A 20204-nucleotide genomic window follows, 5' to 3' on the forward strand; every position below is an offset into this window, starting at 1 on the left:
TATTATTAGTTGAATTTTGGCTCACGTTGAATTTGAACCGAGCAGAGCGCTTCGACCGTTGTTTAAAACAGTGGCTCGTCCAAGAGGTTCGTCTTCCGGTTGCGACCAACGTTTCCTGGTTAAAGATGGCCGCGATAGCTTCCACGAGTAACCCCTTTGTATTCTTGGTGGACTGTAACAAGACGAAAAATGAATTTACGACACACTTCCGATGGAGTAACTTCGAAGTTGTATCATTGTCGTGTAAAAGTTTCTACGATTAAAAATTCGGATTACGATAGGTGGTCCCGTAAGACCTATTCGTAATTTTCATGGTCATAATGAGTAACATCTGAGGAAATACGTCTATTTTTCCTTGACGTTGACATACTCAGTTGTCTCTTAGTTATCAAACACTGTATTTGCTCGTTTCTAAAGGGTTCTATTCTACTGTAGGTTTCTGGAGTATGGAAAACAAGAGAAAGTATTCACTTCCCTTGTTTATAGTACCTGGAACTGGATGACTCTCTCGTCGCGGGATTAACAGCAGCAGTAACGAGACTTATTCGCCTGGGAAATTGACCGGCGATAAGGTTCTTGGTTGGTATTTTGTTCGTGACGTCTGGTAGTTTTAACAATCCTGAAGGTATACTACATTGGCTCTGTAAAAAGAACATTTTCATGAAATATCAAAGAATTTAACATCTTAAATTTAAATACAGTCAACTCTCCCACAACACGGTTGATTTGTTCTGTCATACAAGTTAACGAAAATATATGAAAACTGTATTGTAAGAATAGATGTCGGGTTATAGGAGGATAGTCCCAATTTTTTGCTCTATGTTATAACAAAATCATGAAGATTTCGTGTTAGAAGAAGATTGAATGGTGTAAGACCACTGTAAGAACCTAAAATAAAGCGTTTTTTTGCGATTTTTCTTTTTGGATGGATGGAAAAGTAAGAGGATAATAATATTCACTTTTTCCCCCTTGTTATAGAAGGTTCATAGCATCTTTTAAGTTAATAAAAAAAAATTCGATTTTCTGAAAATTATACTGTGGTATTACCCCTTAATAAGGTATATTAATCGAAACAATGTACTTACACCCGAACGATCGATCGACTCGATCGATAGCGCTGCGGTTGGGTAAACAGCTTGACAGTTCAAGTCTCTGTAGCCAACGTCGAGGGTGGTGTTTGGTGAATCTTGAGGGGTGGCTGCTGTGTGGGTAATTATGGGCGGCTGTCCCGCGCTTCCCATCATTTTATTTTCTTTCTGTATGTTGCACTTTGGCTCGTCCATCTGTTTCTTCCAAACGGTGTTTTGCTTTTCTCTGCTGTTGTTGTCTTTATATTTGCGCAGCTCTTCCGCGCTCTGCCACGAGTTCTTTCTGTCCTGCATTTCGAGAATGATTTTGTCTTTTATTTACTTCGTTTCGCTAAATTTTGCAATATTAAGTCACTGATCGTTTTTGTAACCTCTATTTTGTTGGATATTATACAGGGTGTTCGGCCACCCCTAGGAAAAATTTTAATGGGGGATTCTAGAGGCCAAAATAAGACGAAAATCAAGAATACTAATTTGTTGATGAAAGCTTCGTTAAACAGTTATTAACGTTTAAAGTTCCGACCGTACTGAATTTTTTTCTCGAAACTGAGAAGGATTTCAGGGGTATGTCTGTTGACCAAAAATAATTGTAATTGACCCCCGCAACCGAAAATAATTTTTTTAGAACGATTTGAAAAATTTGTTTTTCGTCGAAAAATTTAGGCATCTACCCCCTGTTGATTTTTCTTAAAAATTCGTTTTTGATTTTTAGTAATTTCATTTGACGTCCTACAGAAAAGTTGTGTAATACTTTTTTATAGGTACCCATGAGCTCTACTTCAGAAAAACGTTTCATTGAAATATATTCACAATTGTAGGAGTTATGGCTGTTTGAAAATTAATCCATTTTTATGGGGTTTTTCTCATTTTGCGGGGTCAAGGATCAACTTTTCGAATATTTTTGCGATTTCTACATATTCTCCACCAAAATACGCGTAGTTTGCTTTTTTAAACATTAAAATCGTCCAATCCGTTCAGAAGTTATGATGTTTTAAAGATACGCATGAAATTTCAGTGAAACATATCAACGCTATGGTCGGACATGAAATTTTCGGTAATGAATTTTTTTCTCGAAACTGAGTAGGATTTCGGGGGTATGTCTATTGACCAAAAATGCTTGCAATTAACCCCTGCAACTAAAAATAATTTTTCCAAGACGATTCGAAAGTCTTTTTTTTCACCCAAAACTTTCAGCACTTACTCGAATTTTTTTCTCAAAAATGCGTAGGATTTTGAAGGTATGTGTAATGACCAAAAATGATTGTAATTGACCCCCGCAACCGAAAATAATTTTTCCAGAACGATTTGAAATTTTTGAATTTAATTGTTAATAACTTTTTAACGAAGCCTCCATCAACATATTGATATTCTTAATTTTCGTCTTATTTTGGCCTCTAAAATCCTCTATTAAAATTTTTCCTAGGGGTGGCCGAACACTCTATATAAGGATCCATAAAGAACAACATTTATTCAAAATGTGAAACAAAATTCGATAATTAATGACAATTAGTGACCGAACCATTCCCCATTTAACGGAATCAATTCAACAGGTTAATTATTTTTATTTAAACGCACGTTATAGAAACCAAAAAGACGGATATATATATTTAGATATTTAAACAATTTTATTATTACTCGTATAATACTGTCAACTACCGGATTTTTAAATTAAAAACATAGGACTATTCACTTTCATAACTCTTAATACAGTAATATAGTAAATTCTACCACGAAAGTAGACAAATTACAAAACTTGTGAAAAGAGTATTTTCAGTCTTCATTTATACACGTAATGGAGGACTTAAATTGTACTTTATAATTCCTTAAAAAATGAATTCACTATAATAAGGTCTCCTGTCCCATACAACAATTTAGAGAACTGAAACTAACTAAAATCTTTTATTTTTTAATAAATTGTGCCCTCATACCTGAGTATAAGTATCGCTATCAGTGATCGAATGTGATCTCGATATCCTGGAGGAACCTTCGTCGCTTCCCATTCCTGCTTCTTTCGCGGCAAGTTTAGCCATTTCTCTTTGTTCTCGTTCCCTTCTTTCATTCCTCTGAAATGATACACAAATATTTTATACTTTCTTAGCCAAAAATCATTGACACAAAGTTACCTTCGTTTAATCGTTCAAGCATCATTTTATTATTGATTTCCTCATTCTAACAATTATAATAGCTACATCATTAATAGAACTATTAATGGGTCATAGTAAACGGGAAAGCTATAATCGGATCAATATCAATTAATAGCGCAAGGCTACTAAAGCCTAGTACACACTCGAATACATTGTTCCAACGTATTGTGCTGAATCTCTACAAACTCCAAGCAGTGACCAAATAACCCCCGCAATAATTCAAAGAATCGAACGCATATTTTTTATAAAGCCTTCTTAGTCGAGGCTCGATTTCAGAAAACAAAAAGTGACATACAGTGACTTAATGCTAGATTTACGGGCATCGATTGCACATATTTTTATTGCAACCCCTTACGATGACAGTTGCATCAAAATTGTGCTTTTCTTTTAATTAGACAATACATTTATGTCTTTACATCGATCAAATTCAAATTATATTGCTAAGACATAATATTTACGCGTTCTGCAACTTTAAGTACGGTGAATCTAGAATTAAAGGGATATTCTAATATGAATTAAAATCTTGTGATGTGTCTCGTATAAAATCTTTTTCTTCAACTATCATTAATTAGATACTTCTAGTAGATACTCGCGCACTCGTAGAATTTTTAGACTCCAAATGTAATATAAAATTATTCAATAAATTTGAGCAATCATTTAAGGACTTACTTCATAAGATATAAATAAATTTGAGCAATCATAATTTAAGGACTCACTTCACAAGATATAAATAAATTTGAGCAATCATCATTTAAGGACTTACTTCACAAGATATAAATAAATTTGTGCAATCATTTAAGGACTCACTTTACAAGATATAAATAAATTCGAGCAATCATTTAAGGATTCACTTCACAAGATATAAATAAATTTGAGCAATCATCATTTAAGGACTTACTTCACAAGATATAAATAAATTTGTACAGGACTAACTACGAGCGACTATATTATTACAGAAACGTAAGCCATATTAGAAACTTTCACCGTACTTGTTATTTAAAAATTTACAATTATTAAGATTTATTTACTGTAAGTTTATACCATCGATCACCAGTGATCACTACGACAGTTATCGTGTTAAATAATAATTGACATACCTCCGAGGAGAATCCTTCGACAAGAATAGCAACCAGTAGATTGAAGAGGACATAATTTCCAAAGGTCATCAGCGCGACGAAGTAAAGGGCCGCCCAGTGGGAGGTTTTCTGCATGCCGTTAAAAAGCACAACGTTCCAGTCTTCCTGGGTCAAGATCTACGTGAAAAGGAAAAGGAAAAATCCCAACTGTACGTTACGTAAACGACCCTCGTTGCGATTCACGAGACGAACGATAGGCAGAGCTTCTAATTAACGATGAAACATTAAATAAGCAAACGTTATTCGCTACTATTCTCGATCAATATCGTTTTACATTTATTTCGAAACTAGTTGCATCAACTAGTTCTATAAAATCGAAAGCTGTACAAAAACGTGACAAATAACACCGATCGGTATCGCCTCGTAATTTTTTTTTTTTTGTTTTAATATTAGACATACTCGTACCAATTTCACCACGAATTTCTCTCTATGTTCAATGCACAATAAAAGTTAAAAGTGGTTACTCGACCGTGGTCCTTTCGTTTTTATTTCTTTTTTTCATTGCAAGGATACCATACATAGCAACAAGTAACAACGAGATGCGATTAGTTATAAAAAAAAAAAAATGGCAAAATAACAACAACACACGCGCGTGTGCTTCGAGCAATTAGCTCCGTCGGTCAGCAACGAATTGGGTTAATCTCGCGACAAATACATCGTTGACTCACACTTTATCACAAAATAACAGACATCGGTGTTAGAGAAACAAAGAAAAAGAGAGAAACTCGTCAGCACGTTGATAAATCTGTAACGACTCTCCATTACGCCATATATAGAGCGGAAGTAGACGGAAGTAGAGAATACGGAGGAAGCAGGGAAGAGAAACGTCTGTGTCTACGTGACATGTAATGTTGAGAAGAACGACTGGAACATGAAGTAGCGAAAGAGCGGTTAAACGACACACTACACTATGTAACACGTTCGTGTACGTGATATACAAGGTGTTCTTAACATAAAGAGCTAAAATAATCTTTCTAATAAAAGTTCGAAAGCATATTCTACTCGTTGAATTGATAATACAAGTCAATATGTACTGTCCGTCCGCGAGACGAAGGCCAACGAATCACCCCCACTCTAGTTTACAATCTACTAGCTCCTCCCCTGCGTTTGGTCCTCGTCCAATACGCATGACGACGAGAAAGGAGCTAGTTAACTGTCGACTAAAACGGGGACAAACAGTACCTAGATGTGTAAATAAAAAGGACTGCTTTCTTTCGAGTTACAGACTTTTTAAGATATTTTTATTCGACGAGATGTCAATTACTATACGCGATACAACGATAACACGCCTTAAAATTTTTATAAAACTTGTTATATAATTTGAAATCTGTTATGTTAAATAACATAACAGGGAATGTATTTATCGAATAAATTAGAATAATTTCCTAAAAGTTTCGACCAATAATATGCATAATGTACTTCAAGTACAAGTTCAATTTTATTATAAATTATGCGAAGATTTTAAAATTACGTATAATTTTGAACTCTATGTGCGTGTAACGAATATATTTTTATTTAGAGCATTTATATTATTATCGAATTAAAAAAAGTGTAGATAAAATTAAAGAAACTAAACGACAGTTAAACTGTATACGAATTTCAAGGCGTGTCGCACATTGTACGTAAACATTGACTTTGGTCTGTCCGGATACGATAATATAAAAATAGGGTTAAACTTCTTATTTTAGGAACACCCTGTACTGTAGACGTGGAAATAAATATAGATAGACATATGTATAATAATCTCCGAATAACTGAGACGATATTGTGTACGCGGTGTAAATTTCGTTTATCCGCGGAAAGTCGAGTTTTCGTTCCAAAAATCAACCATTTTATTTTCAGGTGAAATAGAGTTACGCGAATACCTGCTGTCCAACGTGAAATTTCAATAGAGTATACCAAAAATAAATGATATAAAGTAAAAATGAACGAATATTGTGCGCCCATTAACGAAAATTAAAATTTTTATATTCTTTATTATACATATATTCGTGAGATATTGTCGACGAATTAATCAGATTTTCACGATCTTCTTCGGATTAATTTTGAGTGAGAACTTTTTCAGAAGTGATTCGTTTGACGTATAATTAAATATATTCCATAGATAATAATTTGACAAATATACAACGACAAATAAACAAATTTTTGACGAATTGTTTGAACTAGAGAAACATAAACTGGGTAAGGGTAATTCCGTTTCAATTGCCCGGGGTATAACCGTGTCAATTATCCGGAGATTATTGTACAGCGTGTATACAATTACCCTTTTGTAGGATAATATTGAACGAAATAGGCAATTGGCGCTGCAAAGTGCATTTCACCTAACAGAAACATACATTTCGTAGTCAAAAGTACATTTGTACGCGGATAAATTCCTACGGAAACGTTTGTTTGTGTATTCCATTTACATTTGATGACAGATTACACTCCTGTTATCTTTGATTCAACAATCTTTTTAATTTTATTCTGTGAAAATGTTGTCTCATTCTTTGGATAGTATTTTTTTTTAATAAGACGTTTCTTTTTTACTAGTAGATCAACCCATGAGTTCGTGCCATTCTTAAATTGATAAAATTCATAATTTAGTAAGAAAGACATACCAACAGCAACAAATTTATAGAAATTTGAAACAAATGTGGGTTGAGTGACTGCATGAATATTTTTGTTCACATATAATGAATAAAACCGAAGCTTTCCAATACCATTTAGTAACTGGAGACGAGAAATGGATTTTATACAGCAATCCTCAGCGAAAAAGTAGCTGCTACACGAAGAAAATCCATTCAATAATATCCCATGCCAGATTTATCTTGCATGAGAGTCTTTTGTGTTTTGTATTTTAAATTATAAATAATAAATCTATTGTATTTAATTGTGGTCAATTGGAAAAACTACCATAGAATAAATGTAAAACATCTATGATCATTTAATGTAAACAAAGTGCTTTTTCATCGTGAAAACATCAGATCACACATAACAAAAAAATGTTCAAAAACAATAACGTGAATTTTGTACACGTTAAACAAGGACTGTGCATACTAACACGTCCCGCCATCGTAAACAAAATTGTCTTCCAAGTCCTGTTAATAGTCAAATTTCTAATATAGAATAATTTATTTGAGAATAACTATTTATTTTAAATCCTATTTGATATATTTTCTGGCGTAAAATTTGATGCTTTTCGAGATGAAACTTTGTGTCTTTGTAAAAGAGCAAACTAGTAAAAAATTAATAACAGTACTGTCCCTCTCGATACAATGAAAGTATAAATGGTAACCGTAATGACACTCACGAATTCCTGTACCCATATCGAGAGCTCTTCTGTGGGAAGTGTGACAAGTGCCACTACAGTATTTTGTACAGGGTAACCGATTTTAATCTCCAAATAATTAGCCAATAAAATCGCAAGTAATTGACACTGTTCAACTCGTCTCTGCGCACCATTTTAAAAATCTGATATACTTTAAAATGATAAATTGCCCGTCTCTTACGTATTCGAGTGTCCTCAAAGATTAGTTCACTACTAAAAATCTATATAAATCAAATGAGACACTGTACGTTGAAAGAAGCACCTTGCAACGTCAATTTTCCGTTTCGCTCAGTATTAACCCAGACAAATCGAGCGTACGATTCCCTGTTCTCTACATACATACGTGTAGATATGTACATATAAATACAGATGAAGACATAAATATAAGTATAGGTACAGCTTCAGATGTAGACAGAAATAAAGATATAGATATAGATATATGTATATATAGATGCTGTTAGAGATATAGAAATTCATATAGTACAGCATAGATATGAACATAGCCATAGGCATAGGCAAAAACATATACATAGACATTGACATAGACATAGATATAGACATAGACATAGACATAGATATAGACATAGATATAGACATAGATATAGACATAGATATAGACATAGATATAGACATAGATATAGACATAGATATAGACATAGATATAGGCATAGACATAGATATAGACATAGATATAGACATAGATATAGACATAGATATAGACATAGACATAGACAGAGACAGACACGTATAAACATACAGACGTAGACAAATGTAGACAGATATAGGCACAGATGAAAATATAGACACAGACATAGCCCATAGACGTAGGCATAGCTATATATATAGCCATGGATATAGATATAACTATAGATATATATAAATATAGATGTAGACATGGACGTAGATATAAATACAGACGTAGACACGGATACAGATATAGATACAGACACAGATTATGGTTACTGGTAGGGGGCAGGGAAAGGGGGGGGAGGTACCGTGTGCTTAATAAATACTTGATGCATATACAGTGTTTTTGGTGTAAGAGGGAGGAACAGTGGTACCTGAAAGACCGTGACAAGTGCCCAGACGATGTCGTTGAAATGTTTGCGATCACAGCGACACATTGGGTGCCGCGAGACCACCTCGGCACAGGTGCAGGGCCGACTCCGGTCCGCCCACATGCAAAACTTACCCCCGAACAGGTACATCCCTAGGATGCTGCAACCGAGACAATCCGCCGGCCTAAAGTATCACCGCGATTCAGATAGACGGTACGGGTAAGGGACTGGGGATATCAATACCACTCGTCGCGAAGCGTCTCCAGTCTTTTACCACTAATTTTTTCATTGTTCGAACAACATCAGCCCAATTGCTACAGCTTGACCCATCCTCCATCCAAAACTGACGCGAAACGAATCAGAAAATCGGAAATTTCGGTGTCTCCAATATTCCAAGCTATCTAAATACCGTTTGCTACTGAAGTTGAGGATTTTAGAATTTGTATAACAATTAATAATTTGAAATTGTCTTCGAAGTTTAATCAGTTTCCTTCGATAAGACGTCGAAAGTCACATTTTGGTCCAAGTAAGTGTACACAAAACTGTAATACAAATATTTCCTGAAAATATGGGACACTCGTGTTGATGTCGTAGCAGGAAGCTGGTCGCGAGCTAATAAGTGGTAGAACGAGGACGTGGATTCTTGGAGACACTCGAATTTCTGCTCTTTCGACGAGAAGAATCGTCGTATTGACTTTCCTCCAATGCAATTTATCTGTCGATTTCAAAACGGAGCTATAAAATATCGCATTCGGGACGTGTAATCATTGAACCGGTGTTTTCGGGGTTAGCTCGAATACGGGGCTGAATATTTTAAGCGGCAATTTAGAGATGAAATTGTATTTCTGGCTGTCAGTTACATCGTTATTCGTCCGACGAAAATTGCCAATGTTTGGCCAGGCGTAAAAAATCGTTAGCGTATTTAAAGGACGACGAGTATAATTTTTTTTCGAAAAACAACAATACGGGTCTCGTGCATTAGCTATTTAAAATGAAACTGTAATTCTATGTTTTTAAAAATTTAATCGACGTATTAGGAACTTCGATGCTTTCACATTTAACGTATTTAAATTAATCGAACCGATAACAATTGGCTGGAAAATGTGAATTAGCTTTTTTTAACAGATCGAAGACACTTCGCGGACAGTGATTAAGCAGACATGTTGGGTAGACAGCGAAAACAACTGTCACTTGAAGCTTGTACAGTCACATTCTGCAAGATCGGCGTGTTCGTCCACTTATACAAATATATATGTGTCTTGTATTCAGACAAGAAACAAATAGGCGAACGTGTATAAAATACTCGTATGTTGTTGTCAAGCAAATGTTACATAAGCTGTGTGTAACTGTAAGAAACGGTACGACGACGATGCTAAAATTTCAAAAGGAGAGCTGCCACCAAGTTTGTTCTTTTTCAACGAATCTTATACGTTATCACTTGTAACCGATAACGTCACAAACGGTGGAAAGTTTTTGCAATAAACTGTTACTCGTGTGACTGTATCCCTGGTGGATACATTCCGTGACGATAGGACAAGACATTTGAATGTTTTGGTCGCTTTTTTTAAATTTACGTAACGTACTTTGTTTATCTGACAAACTGTTGACAGCCTAGTATTTGAATCAGAGTCACTGTGTTAGTCACTAGTAAAATAGGTTTTGTCAATTAAAATGTTTAATTTATACACTTTGTAATTTGTCGATATTTCTGTTTATAATTTTCATTAGACTTCTCATGCAGATTTATACATTTCAATAACGGCTTGCCAATTGTTTTCACTAATTTTGAAAAACGTACAAAACTTGCAAGTGTCTTCGTTGTCACGGAGTACATAAATGAAATTATATTTAAAAAGTACTATCCACAGTTATCTGAAATGTTTTCGTATTTACAGAGTGCGTCGCAATATTGAGACGGATCTAGATCCTGTTTCATTGAAGATCGAACTAAACTTTGTGTAAACTTTGTAAACTAAAATTCAAATTACTTTCAAAGACATATAAAATAAGAAAAATTAAAAATTGCACGGTTTATCGTTGTTTAATGAAAATCATCGTTCCAAAAATTTATATTGATCACTTACAGTTTATGCAATATTACATATCACGACGATTGATAAAATTACAGAAGAAATATTGAAATTTTACGATGAAATAATGGAAACTCGCGAAATTAATAAAATAATAGAAACTTTAACACTGCAAGAATTATCATTATAATATTCTACTTTATAGTTCAATTACTTTTGTTATTCATTTATGGCATATATTTGTAATTAATTATTTTTTAATTTTAAACATGTACAGGTTTGATGGTCTAAAAATCATAAATCCATGTTACTAACTCGGTCGAATGCAGCATAGTAATAATTTATCTAGTTTCTCGGAGTTTTGTTCGCGACAGAACTTCGATTCAAATGAGGTTTATTTCGATAACATTTTGCCGAGCCTTTCGCCACCGAAATAATACTAACTGTTCGAAGTTTCGTTTGACTTTAGAGCCACATCTTCCCTCCAAGAAGGTCTGATGAAACTGAGCTACGAAGGATGTGCTCGAAAGTTTCCCCTGCGATTATAAAGCAGATTTCGTGGCAAGACGGTGCCACGCCATTGCAATTTGGTTAGCACCGTTAGGCCCGAATTTCGCCATTATGGATGTGTCCATAAGCAATATTGTCGAATTTAGGGAGATGCTAATTCTCGATCGATAGTCGAGTTACCCTTGCATTGCATCAAACGCAATCCTGGTGGACGTTTGAATAATATTATTCCATATATGATATCGTCGAACGTACATAAAAATAGAACAATGAGTCCCAGATTATGTTTTGTATTTTCTATTTTATTTCAACTCGAAGTTTTATAGCTTTCATTGGAAAACTCGTTATTTCAATAACTCTTCAATTCTTATTGTTTTTCGTGTACTCTTTTCGAAATTTTCTTGTTTACAATGCACATTTAACAGATATTTATGAACTAAAAATATAAAACAAAATGTAATTAATATACAAAATTTTCTTCGATTCGACTTTTCTCCTATTTTATATAATTATACGATCGTCTTTTTATCTTCGACGAAACAGGAGAGACGTTCGCCCCAATTGCGTGACCCACTCTGTACAATAATGAGAGACAAGCAGAAAGTCTACCAAAAAATCCGTGATCCTCGAACTGTATCGGTTCGTAACAGTAAGAAAAAGAAACGCAGCAAAGTGTACTTGCCTTTGCAGAATGTCACGGTGGACGTTTATTAATAAAGAAAAAGAAACGGCAAAGCGTAAATATAATTTCTAAATATAAGGTTAAAAATTTTGAACGAACTGTCAGCGATTGGTTGCACAAGTACTCACTAGCTGTCGGTTTTAGCAGTATCTGTAATATTGTTATTAACGAGTCTTATATGCCTCTAATAAATGTCTACTCTAATCGAGTAGCTAAGAGGTATCGGATGAATAAAGGTGTCTATCTACAGCGGCTAACGCATAGATAATATTAATAGCACGTAAATCGTACACAATTACGTGTGGGAGACGGTTGTTTCATTCAAAAATAATATTTCCTTCGGTTCGTCGGACGTGACACGCGACGGTTTCTCAACGCGCGAATCGTTCTTAATACGCGACGACGATCAATCGATTTTTCGTCGAACGTCCGTACGCGATCGGAACGGATAGCGAAAGGCGAATTAAAATGTAAGACAAACAGATGGAATAGAGATACGAAGTGAAACCGTAGAGTTAGAAGTAGGTAAATGAACGTGTAGAAATTTTCACATAAATGGCACCGAATGTACTGAAAAATGACACGGATATATCTAGACATGTGCTACACTGTCAAAAATGTATGGCGTAGCCCGAGGAGTCGTCAACGTTCGACAGAGTTGGGATCGAACAAACTTATCCGAATAAAGCATCGAATAAAGTCGCTTCATTCGTTATTCGAACGCTCGAATAATCTTAACATTATTCGACGAGGAACGTTTCGGGTCGCTCGACGAACGATTCACTCTTGCAACTTAGTTTAATTAACTGAATAATGTATAGAATAAAGTTATTTTATTTTTATTCGTTATTCGATGCTTCGAATAATCGCGGTTGACTTTATTCGTCGAACGATGGTTAGACGACAAAAACCGTTGCCATAGTTGCTATCTTTATTGCACCATTTTAACATAATCGGATTTCAATTTTGGTATATTTTAAATAAAAATTCTCTTGCTTTATGCTATGTGTGAGAATTTTACTGATTCCAAATCCCATTTTTCCAATAAAAATACGTAACTGAATGTTTCTTGTTGGAAACAAAAGTAGCATTTCTCGAAGCTCTAATTATAAAAGAAACATTACTTAAACATACAAGATGTTATAATTTAATTTTCTGTTTAAAAAATAAGTCCTATAAGATTGTGAGACAATTATCGATCGAATAAAATAATTACTTCCAATATTACACCATTTAATTTTCAGACTCGTTGTTCACTATTTCGTAAAAAAGTGTGTTCGTAGAATAAAGTTAGACAGCAGCATTTAAGATTAGGATATCAAATATTTACTTAATCAAATAGTTATGTTAACTCTATTCGATTCTTTATTCAGTTAAAATTTTACCCATCTCTGGCGTTCAAACAACGGACTGCACTACTTGCGTATAGATATTCTGTAATCGTCGAAGTCATTTTCGTTGCCTATTATAAATCGTCTGTATTATTTTGTCAGTATCGTAATACAGGGAGCTCCAACTGTTCAATTTATTGCAAGCCCACCAAATCTGGGAAAAATGAATTTAATAATATTCGATAATTATTTCCACGGTTATTTCAAATGCTTTTAATTACATCGTTTCGTAAAGATGGAATCGAAATCTACCAGTGTACGAAGTTTTAGTTAAATCAGTGACCCGGTACCGCAATAAGAATCAAGAATTCACCGTGTGTAAAGAAATCTGGTTTCTTTCGCTGGAGTTTGGCAATAACGTCGCTTCTGTTAACCATAACTTTAGTTGAGTTTACGACCAAAGTGCTCGCGAATCGAGGATTGTCGATCTTCGAATCTCCTCTCCATAAAATTTTACAATTTTTATAACCGACAGGAGTTTCTATTGTTTCGAACGGCGAGAATGTCTTGAGTAAACAATAAAAACGATATAAACCTTAAACGGTTTAACTATCGAAAATCCATTTTATTCCTTTCGTCGATAAATAAATGGAACGTAAGTACCGTCTGAAAGTTAGAGATCCCTGTTGAAATTACCACTCGATGTATCCCGTAACTTTAGTGCCGTTTTTTACAGTGTAACGATAGTTCGTATGATAAAATGTAAATACTGTAAGAATATGTGTGCATATTGAAATGATAAGCAATAACGAACACCTAAGAAACGCATATCAGCATGCAAAGCGTATATATATACTATATATATAAAGAGAAAGAGTACGAACAATAAACATGCACGGCTTGAGCGTATAACAAATCGAAGTAAGCAATAAAAATTGTAAAAGCGACGATACGAAAAAGGTTGGTTTCTCCATTTACTACGTTGATGCGACAACACCAGTATCGAATATTCTTATACAACAACAACGTTTCTACCAGGACACAGATTTAAAGATTTCGTTGCTTCCTTGGAGAAGTGAAAAAACTGTGGCAGCAAAAGCTAAATCAATAGTGCACTTGCGACAACCACGCAACGATAACAAGAACAATACAGTAACAAGCCTAATTAGCGATAAATACGAAGCTTCGATGCACATAACGCTTATTCTCAAAATGTAACGTTCCATCAAAGAACTTATATCACAGTTTCATCGGAGAAAGTGATTGGAGAAAAAGACTTGGTATTCGTACCACAATTAGTCAAATTTATTTTCTCGCTGAGCAAATGAATAAATGAATAAGTACAGTAGCTCTCGCTTCTGAGAAACATGACCATTTTTATCTTGATCTGAGATTCTGGTTAGGATCAATCGTAATTATAGTAAAACAAATTTCAGTGATATGTATAGCTATGGTATCATTGTTTTACAGCAGTTTTTGGTTCGAAGATAAAGGTTTGAGGTCGTAGATTTCAATATTTAACGACTTGTAAATAACTTTAAAAACAAATAAGTAAACGATTTTTTATTTGAATAAAAAATCCATAATGATACTGTTCGGTACAAGAAACCTTTTGGCATTGAAAAGCCATTTTATGTATTTAGGGTCTTCCAATAAAAAAGATTTTCACCTGTCATGGCTCGTTTAAGTGATATTTGTATTCAGTAGACAAGTGATCATGGAGAGATAAAAAATTACTTAACGCGTTGAAATTATTAAAATTTATTATCTAAATTCTTATTCAATTCGAAGAAGTGAATAGAATCTGTGCACGAGAAACTGTTACTGGGAATCCAAACGAAATAAAATCGTGATGGTCGTTTAAAAAATATTGTATTTCATATAACGTCCACGAATGTACATAAAAATAAAACAACGAGCACCAGATTATCTTTAATCGTTTTCATTTTATCCGTTGCTTTTATTGGGAAACCCATTACGCGCGGTGAATTTTGCCAAAATTATAGCGACACTTATTTAAATTTTAACCAATGTATTTCCAGGCGAATGTAAACGAGCGAAATGCTTTTTAGTCTTTTCCTACGTTTTCTCCACGAACAATAAAAAGAGCAACGCGTCATACACAGAACATTGATTTTGGTTCTGCGCTGTAGCGTTTGGAAGTACCCAGGTTTGCGCCTATACCTCCTTGATCCGAAGATTACACCCTTTCCCTTCGGCGCACCACTACCAAAAGGATATTGGACTCTGAATAACTGGTCCTTTCATCGTTCCCTGAATCACAAAGGACGGATCGAGGAGACCTTGCTGGCAGGACCGTGACAAACCAGGGACAAAAGGGGCACGTGGGCGCCATGTTACCAAGCTCCCAACTGACACTCTTTAATAAAGAAAATTAAATAACTATCGGGTAGAACAAACATTCTCGCGTTCTTGGTCAGACTTTCCTATATCCTACATCATTCTTTTGTTTCCACAAGTATATTTTAAGCGTTTCAATTTTATTTTCTCATTGTTAAAAATCCACCAAAAGCGACTACTCATAAGATACATACTAGGTCGTCCCATATGTTCATATCAATTTTTGTACTACAACTTAAAGCACTATTTTAATAGAACTTGATGAAAAACAGTAAATCTCTTCTCGTTCGACAACCCCCTCCCCTTCGTTTGACAAAACTATTGCATCGTCGCTACAAAACTTCTTTGATTTTTTATTAAAATGTAATGTAATTCTTTTCATTAAAACGTTGATATTTTCAAATCGTTTTATTATACTAATAAAAATATTCGTGCAATTAGGCTCAAGCACGATCAAGAAACTTTCGTTCCGTATGTCAACGTGAATTCCAAACTTCGAGCTTTGACACAATATCTATTTGTTTTAAATTTTTATGATTTGTTGATGTTAGTAAAATTTCAGAAAACCCCTGAACTGACTTTTGTTTGCTTTCTATTAAATTAGAAATTTTATCTTCGTCAATTTCAGAATATCGAACGCCACAAACTTATGGGATGACCTAATCTCTAATATTTGTCACGTGTTGCTTTACGAATAATATGTAAAGAATATTTGCAAGTGGTGCAGATACTATATCGATAGTTCAAAGTAGTCTTAATCGCGTAAAATATAAATTATTGAACATTTTATTTTCTCTATTTTTTATCGTATCTTGATAAAAGTATTACCGATGGAGCGGTGATGTTGCACCGATGGAAATAAATCCAAACACGATCTCGTCCGGATTATTTTTAACGCGCCGAGCGCCGAGCGAGTTTTTCGTTCCTTTCTATTCGCGAGAAAAGTACACAGAAGCGTTTTGGGCTATTTTCAATACTTGTTCAAGTTATTATTATAAATTATATTTAACACTAGAACTATCCAAGACCGTCAAAATTTCAGATTTTATTTTTTTAAATTACTGAAACTTTAATGAAACGGAATAACGATTATATTTCTATATTTTTTCCTTTCAAACGTTCTAATTATCGATTTCTCTAATGTATATTTATACAAAGATTCGATGGGTCATTAAAATGAGTTTTAGACTGCAAATTTAGATCGATATCGTTCAAATAAATACATCTAGAAAGTAATTTATATTTCAATTGGCGAAAGAGTTGGCAAGTGAATACAAAAATGGAAATGTTTCTTCAGGAAATTCAAAAGAAAATTCTAATATGTACGTGTAAATGTCAAGATTGATCGTACAACAAAAATAGAACGAATTTTATTTGCGTTGAATATAAGAATATAAGAAATTTCAAACGAGATCTATTTGCAAAAAGTATTTTGATACTAAATAACTCGATCGAAAAATCTGTTTTTATATATTTTCTAACTAAAAATAAATAATTTAGTTAAATGCTGTTTTTTCGTCATTTATAATCTTTATTTTTGAAAACTATACGTGGAAGTATATTCTTCAAATATTTGTCAAATTGACGGATGTGGTAGAACTAATTCACTAAATATTAATATTTAATGAATATAAAGCAAATTATTACATTAATACGAGATAATAAATGAAAATTTTAATTATTTTTATCCGACCAATTTACAATTACCAAATCGTTTATATTTATATTATAGCATTTCAGGTATAAACATTCGTATTTTTATTTGTTACTTCGTATCAAACAAAATGTGTATTTTTGAAAGATTAATAAAACAGTGAGCAGAACCTCCAGCCAACAAATTTTCACGTCTTTTTTTGCAAACTATGTACAAAAAGAGTTTCTGTACAATCTACGTACGTCGTAGAACAAAGTGTATGAAAATCGTATAATTTTCATATGATTTGTTTTTCTTTTGGCCCCTATTATAAGCGAGAGGTACTGTACTTCTGAAAAGTGTGATGTAAGATCTCTTATTCGGCAACTATCACATCCGAACGACTCTTGAAAGTCTCATATTCGTGTCTGTTATGCTTCGTATAGCTCAACGAAAATTTAAATGGTCCAATAATAAATTAAAATACGGTATACATCATAAAATTTAAGAATCACAAACCCTATAAGAGCACTCTAAACAAAAGGCTCTGACCAATTTTCCTTTAGAGTTACTAAAATTTTCTTACATCGAGCTAAAAAAAAAAATAATACTAGTACGTAAGTGGTTTAATAAAAAATAAATTTTTTAAAGCTTTAATCCCGAAAATTATTTTGTCAGACTTACAAGGAGAGACTTGTTGAGAGATTTGTAGATCTTGTCGTTCTGGCAGACACTCAATTGGACATTGAGATATTTACGATCGAAATTTTATTATGTGTTAAAATATTATTATAGCTTCATCATTTAAGAAGCGTGGCATGGCGTTTATAATAATGTACTATATCTCGTTCAACGAGAGCAGTATCTGTCTTTATTTGCTTATGGTAATTATAATCACTTGAGCGTCTGTTTATATTTTCTGTTTTCGCTGAACAGATTACATTATTTTTCAAATATATCCATTCTAATTAGTAAATATCGTACATAAAAAGCTACAATTATATTTCGACAAATAATAAAGCTTCACAATCCCTAAAGAATGACTAAATCTACAAATGTATAAAGTTTCAATAAGATCCAGTAGACCTTGTTCTCTCCTTGTAAGCATTTCAACTTGTATTCTCATAGAACAATCCAACAGATCGCCATACAAATTGACAATTATCTATTCTCTCGAGTCTTCCATAGAAAAAAATTATTCCACTCAAAAAAAAAAAAACATATGCAAACACTCGTTCGCGTGGAAACCTCGTTACACCGCTATTTTTCTTTGCCTGTCCCCGATGAAATAAAAAATACCACAGGTTTCAAACGCAGGCAAACACCGTCGCTCGAAGCGACGACGAAAGTGTAGCGACGTTTCAGACAAAAAAGAAAAAAAGAAGAATTCGCGTAAATTCGGAACGATCGAACGATAGGGAACTGTATGGCGTACGAAGCACAACAGAGACAAACTGATGTAAGAATGATAGCAGAAGCATGCCAACGGCCAGCTCGACGCGCGCCTATGGCGTTGTGCACACGAGACTGTACGGTCTCAAAACACTTTTTGCTCTCGCTAAGCGGCAGCTGCGAGTGGACGGCGAATAGAGAAGCGAAGAAACATTAGGAAAATTCGGTGGTTCGAATGATCCGTGGCCTCCTCCTACCTCGATACGGCGACATGCCATAGGTGTTCATGTATCTCTCATACATACGTTACCTTAGGCCTCGCGATATCATAAAAGCAGATGTACGGTCCGCGGTCGTACGAGTTTAGCTTTAAACGTTGACAAACGTAATATCTATATATATATATATATATGTATGTATATATATGTGCGTGTGCATATACATATATACGTACATACATACGCATGTACAAATACATATATCTACGTACGTACGTATGTATACACATATATGTATACTATACGCTTGTATACAGGTACTTGGCATATGTAGATGCATGTGTAATATATATATATATATATTATATGTATATATATATATATACGAATATATGTATAATATACACTATTATATAGAGGAAAAAAAGCCCTCGAGAGATACGTGAAAAAGTATCCTTTGTAGGTACCTGAAACACCGTCACAATAGCCCAGAGTAACGAGTCAAAGTTTTTTCTATCACACTCGACGTCAGAGCTGCCTTTCATCGTTTCACAGAATTTGCAACCAAACAGGTTCATCCCGAGAATACTACAACACAACGAAACGTGCAATGTACTTTCTTATCCGTAAATATATATAGATAGATAGGTATATATATATATGTATGTGTGTGTGTATGTCAAATGAAATAAAATAAGAAGGACGCAAGATAGACAGAGGGCAGGAATAGAAAAGGGGCTAGATGTACGAGAGTGAAACGGAACGTAATAAAATAAACGAAAATAATAGAAACGCAATCAGAGAAGCTTCGTGTCGATCAAGTGAAATCAAATTACTCGAAAAGTAATGTGCGCACTCGAGCTTCTCGCGTCCTTCGTTAAATGGGACCGTTCGTGTTCCATTGAAAAGATCCTTCGATTTCATTTTATAATTCTTCGCGTCATCAAGTGTGCAGAAATCCGATCGAACGTTAAATGCAACCGAAAAATTTGAGTTTAATGCGCTCGTGTGATATTCGAACGTAGATTTTCGAAATTCTTATTGTCAGCGAAAACAATTGTCGATTGCTAATGGAAAACTGAAAACTTAAAGTCTTCGTGAATTATTGTTGGGCTATCGAGAAAAGTGGATCGTTTAAAATTATGTATTATTATGTCGCTGCGTTTGGACACAAATCGTTATAGTTTTTCTGTAAATTTAAAGTCTTATCGTATTCTAAGAAGTATCTGATCGGCGGAATATGTACAGTAAATCATTTTGAAACGCTTCTGGTCGGTTACGTCAATATTATATTTTCTTTTAATGTCAAAT

General features: G+C 34.1%; 1 protein-coding gene across 4 annotated transcripts in view; it reads right to left on the reverse strand.

The window, feature by feature from the left end:
- Ca-alpha1t (Ca[2+]-channel protein alpha[[1]] subunit T) overlaps nucleotides 1-20204 on the reverse strand; it is a 118533-nt gene that overhangs the window by 17343 nt on the left and 80986 nt on the right. For 2 of the 4 annotated variants that reach the window (XM_076773044.1, XM_076773042.1), the window contains 6 exons: nucleotides 8740-8896; nucleotides 4330-4485; nucleotides 3017-3151; nucleotides 1086-1376; nucleotides 490-641; nucleotides 26-172 (listed from right to left, as the gene is read on the reverse strand). In XM_076773044.1, coding sequence (XP_076629159.1) covers nucleotides 26-172; nucleotides 490-641; nucleotides 1086-1376; nucleotides 3017-3151; nucleotides 4330-4485; nucleotides 8740-8896 — 1038 coding nt within the window. Of the gene's footprint in view, nucleotides 1-25; nucleotides 173-489; nucleotides 642-1085; nucleotides 1377-3016; nucleotides 3152-4329; nucleotides 4486-8739; nucleotides 8897-19360; nucleotides 19482-20204 lie in introns of all 4 variants that reach the window. The other 2 variants (XM_076773045.1, XM_076773043.1) reach the window with 1 other exon arrangement.

Source organism: Colletes latitarsis, chromosome 9 (assembly GCF_051014445.1).
Source record: "Colletes latitarsis isolate SP2378_abdomen chromosome 9, iyColLati1, whole genome shotgun sequence".
NCBI classification, from domain to species: domain Eukaryota; kingdom Metazoa; phylum Arthropoda; class Insecta; order Hymenoptera; family Colletidae; genus Colletes; species Colletes latitarsis.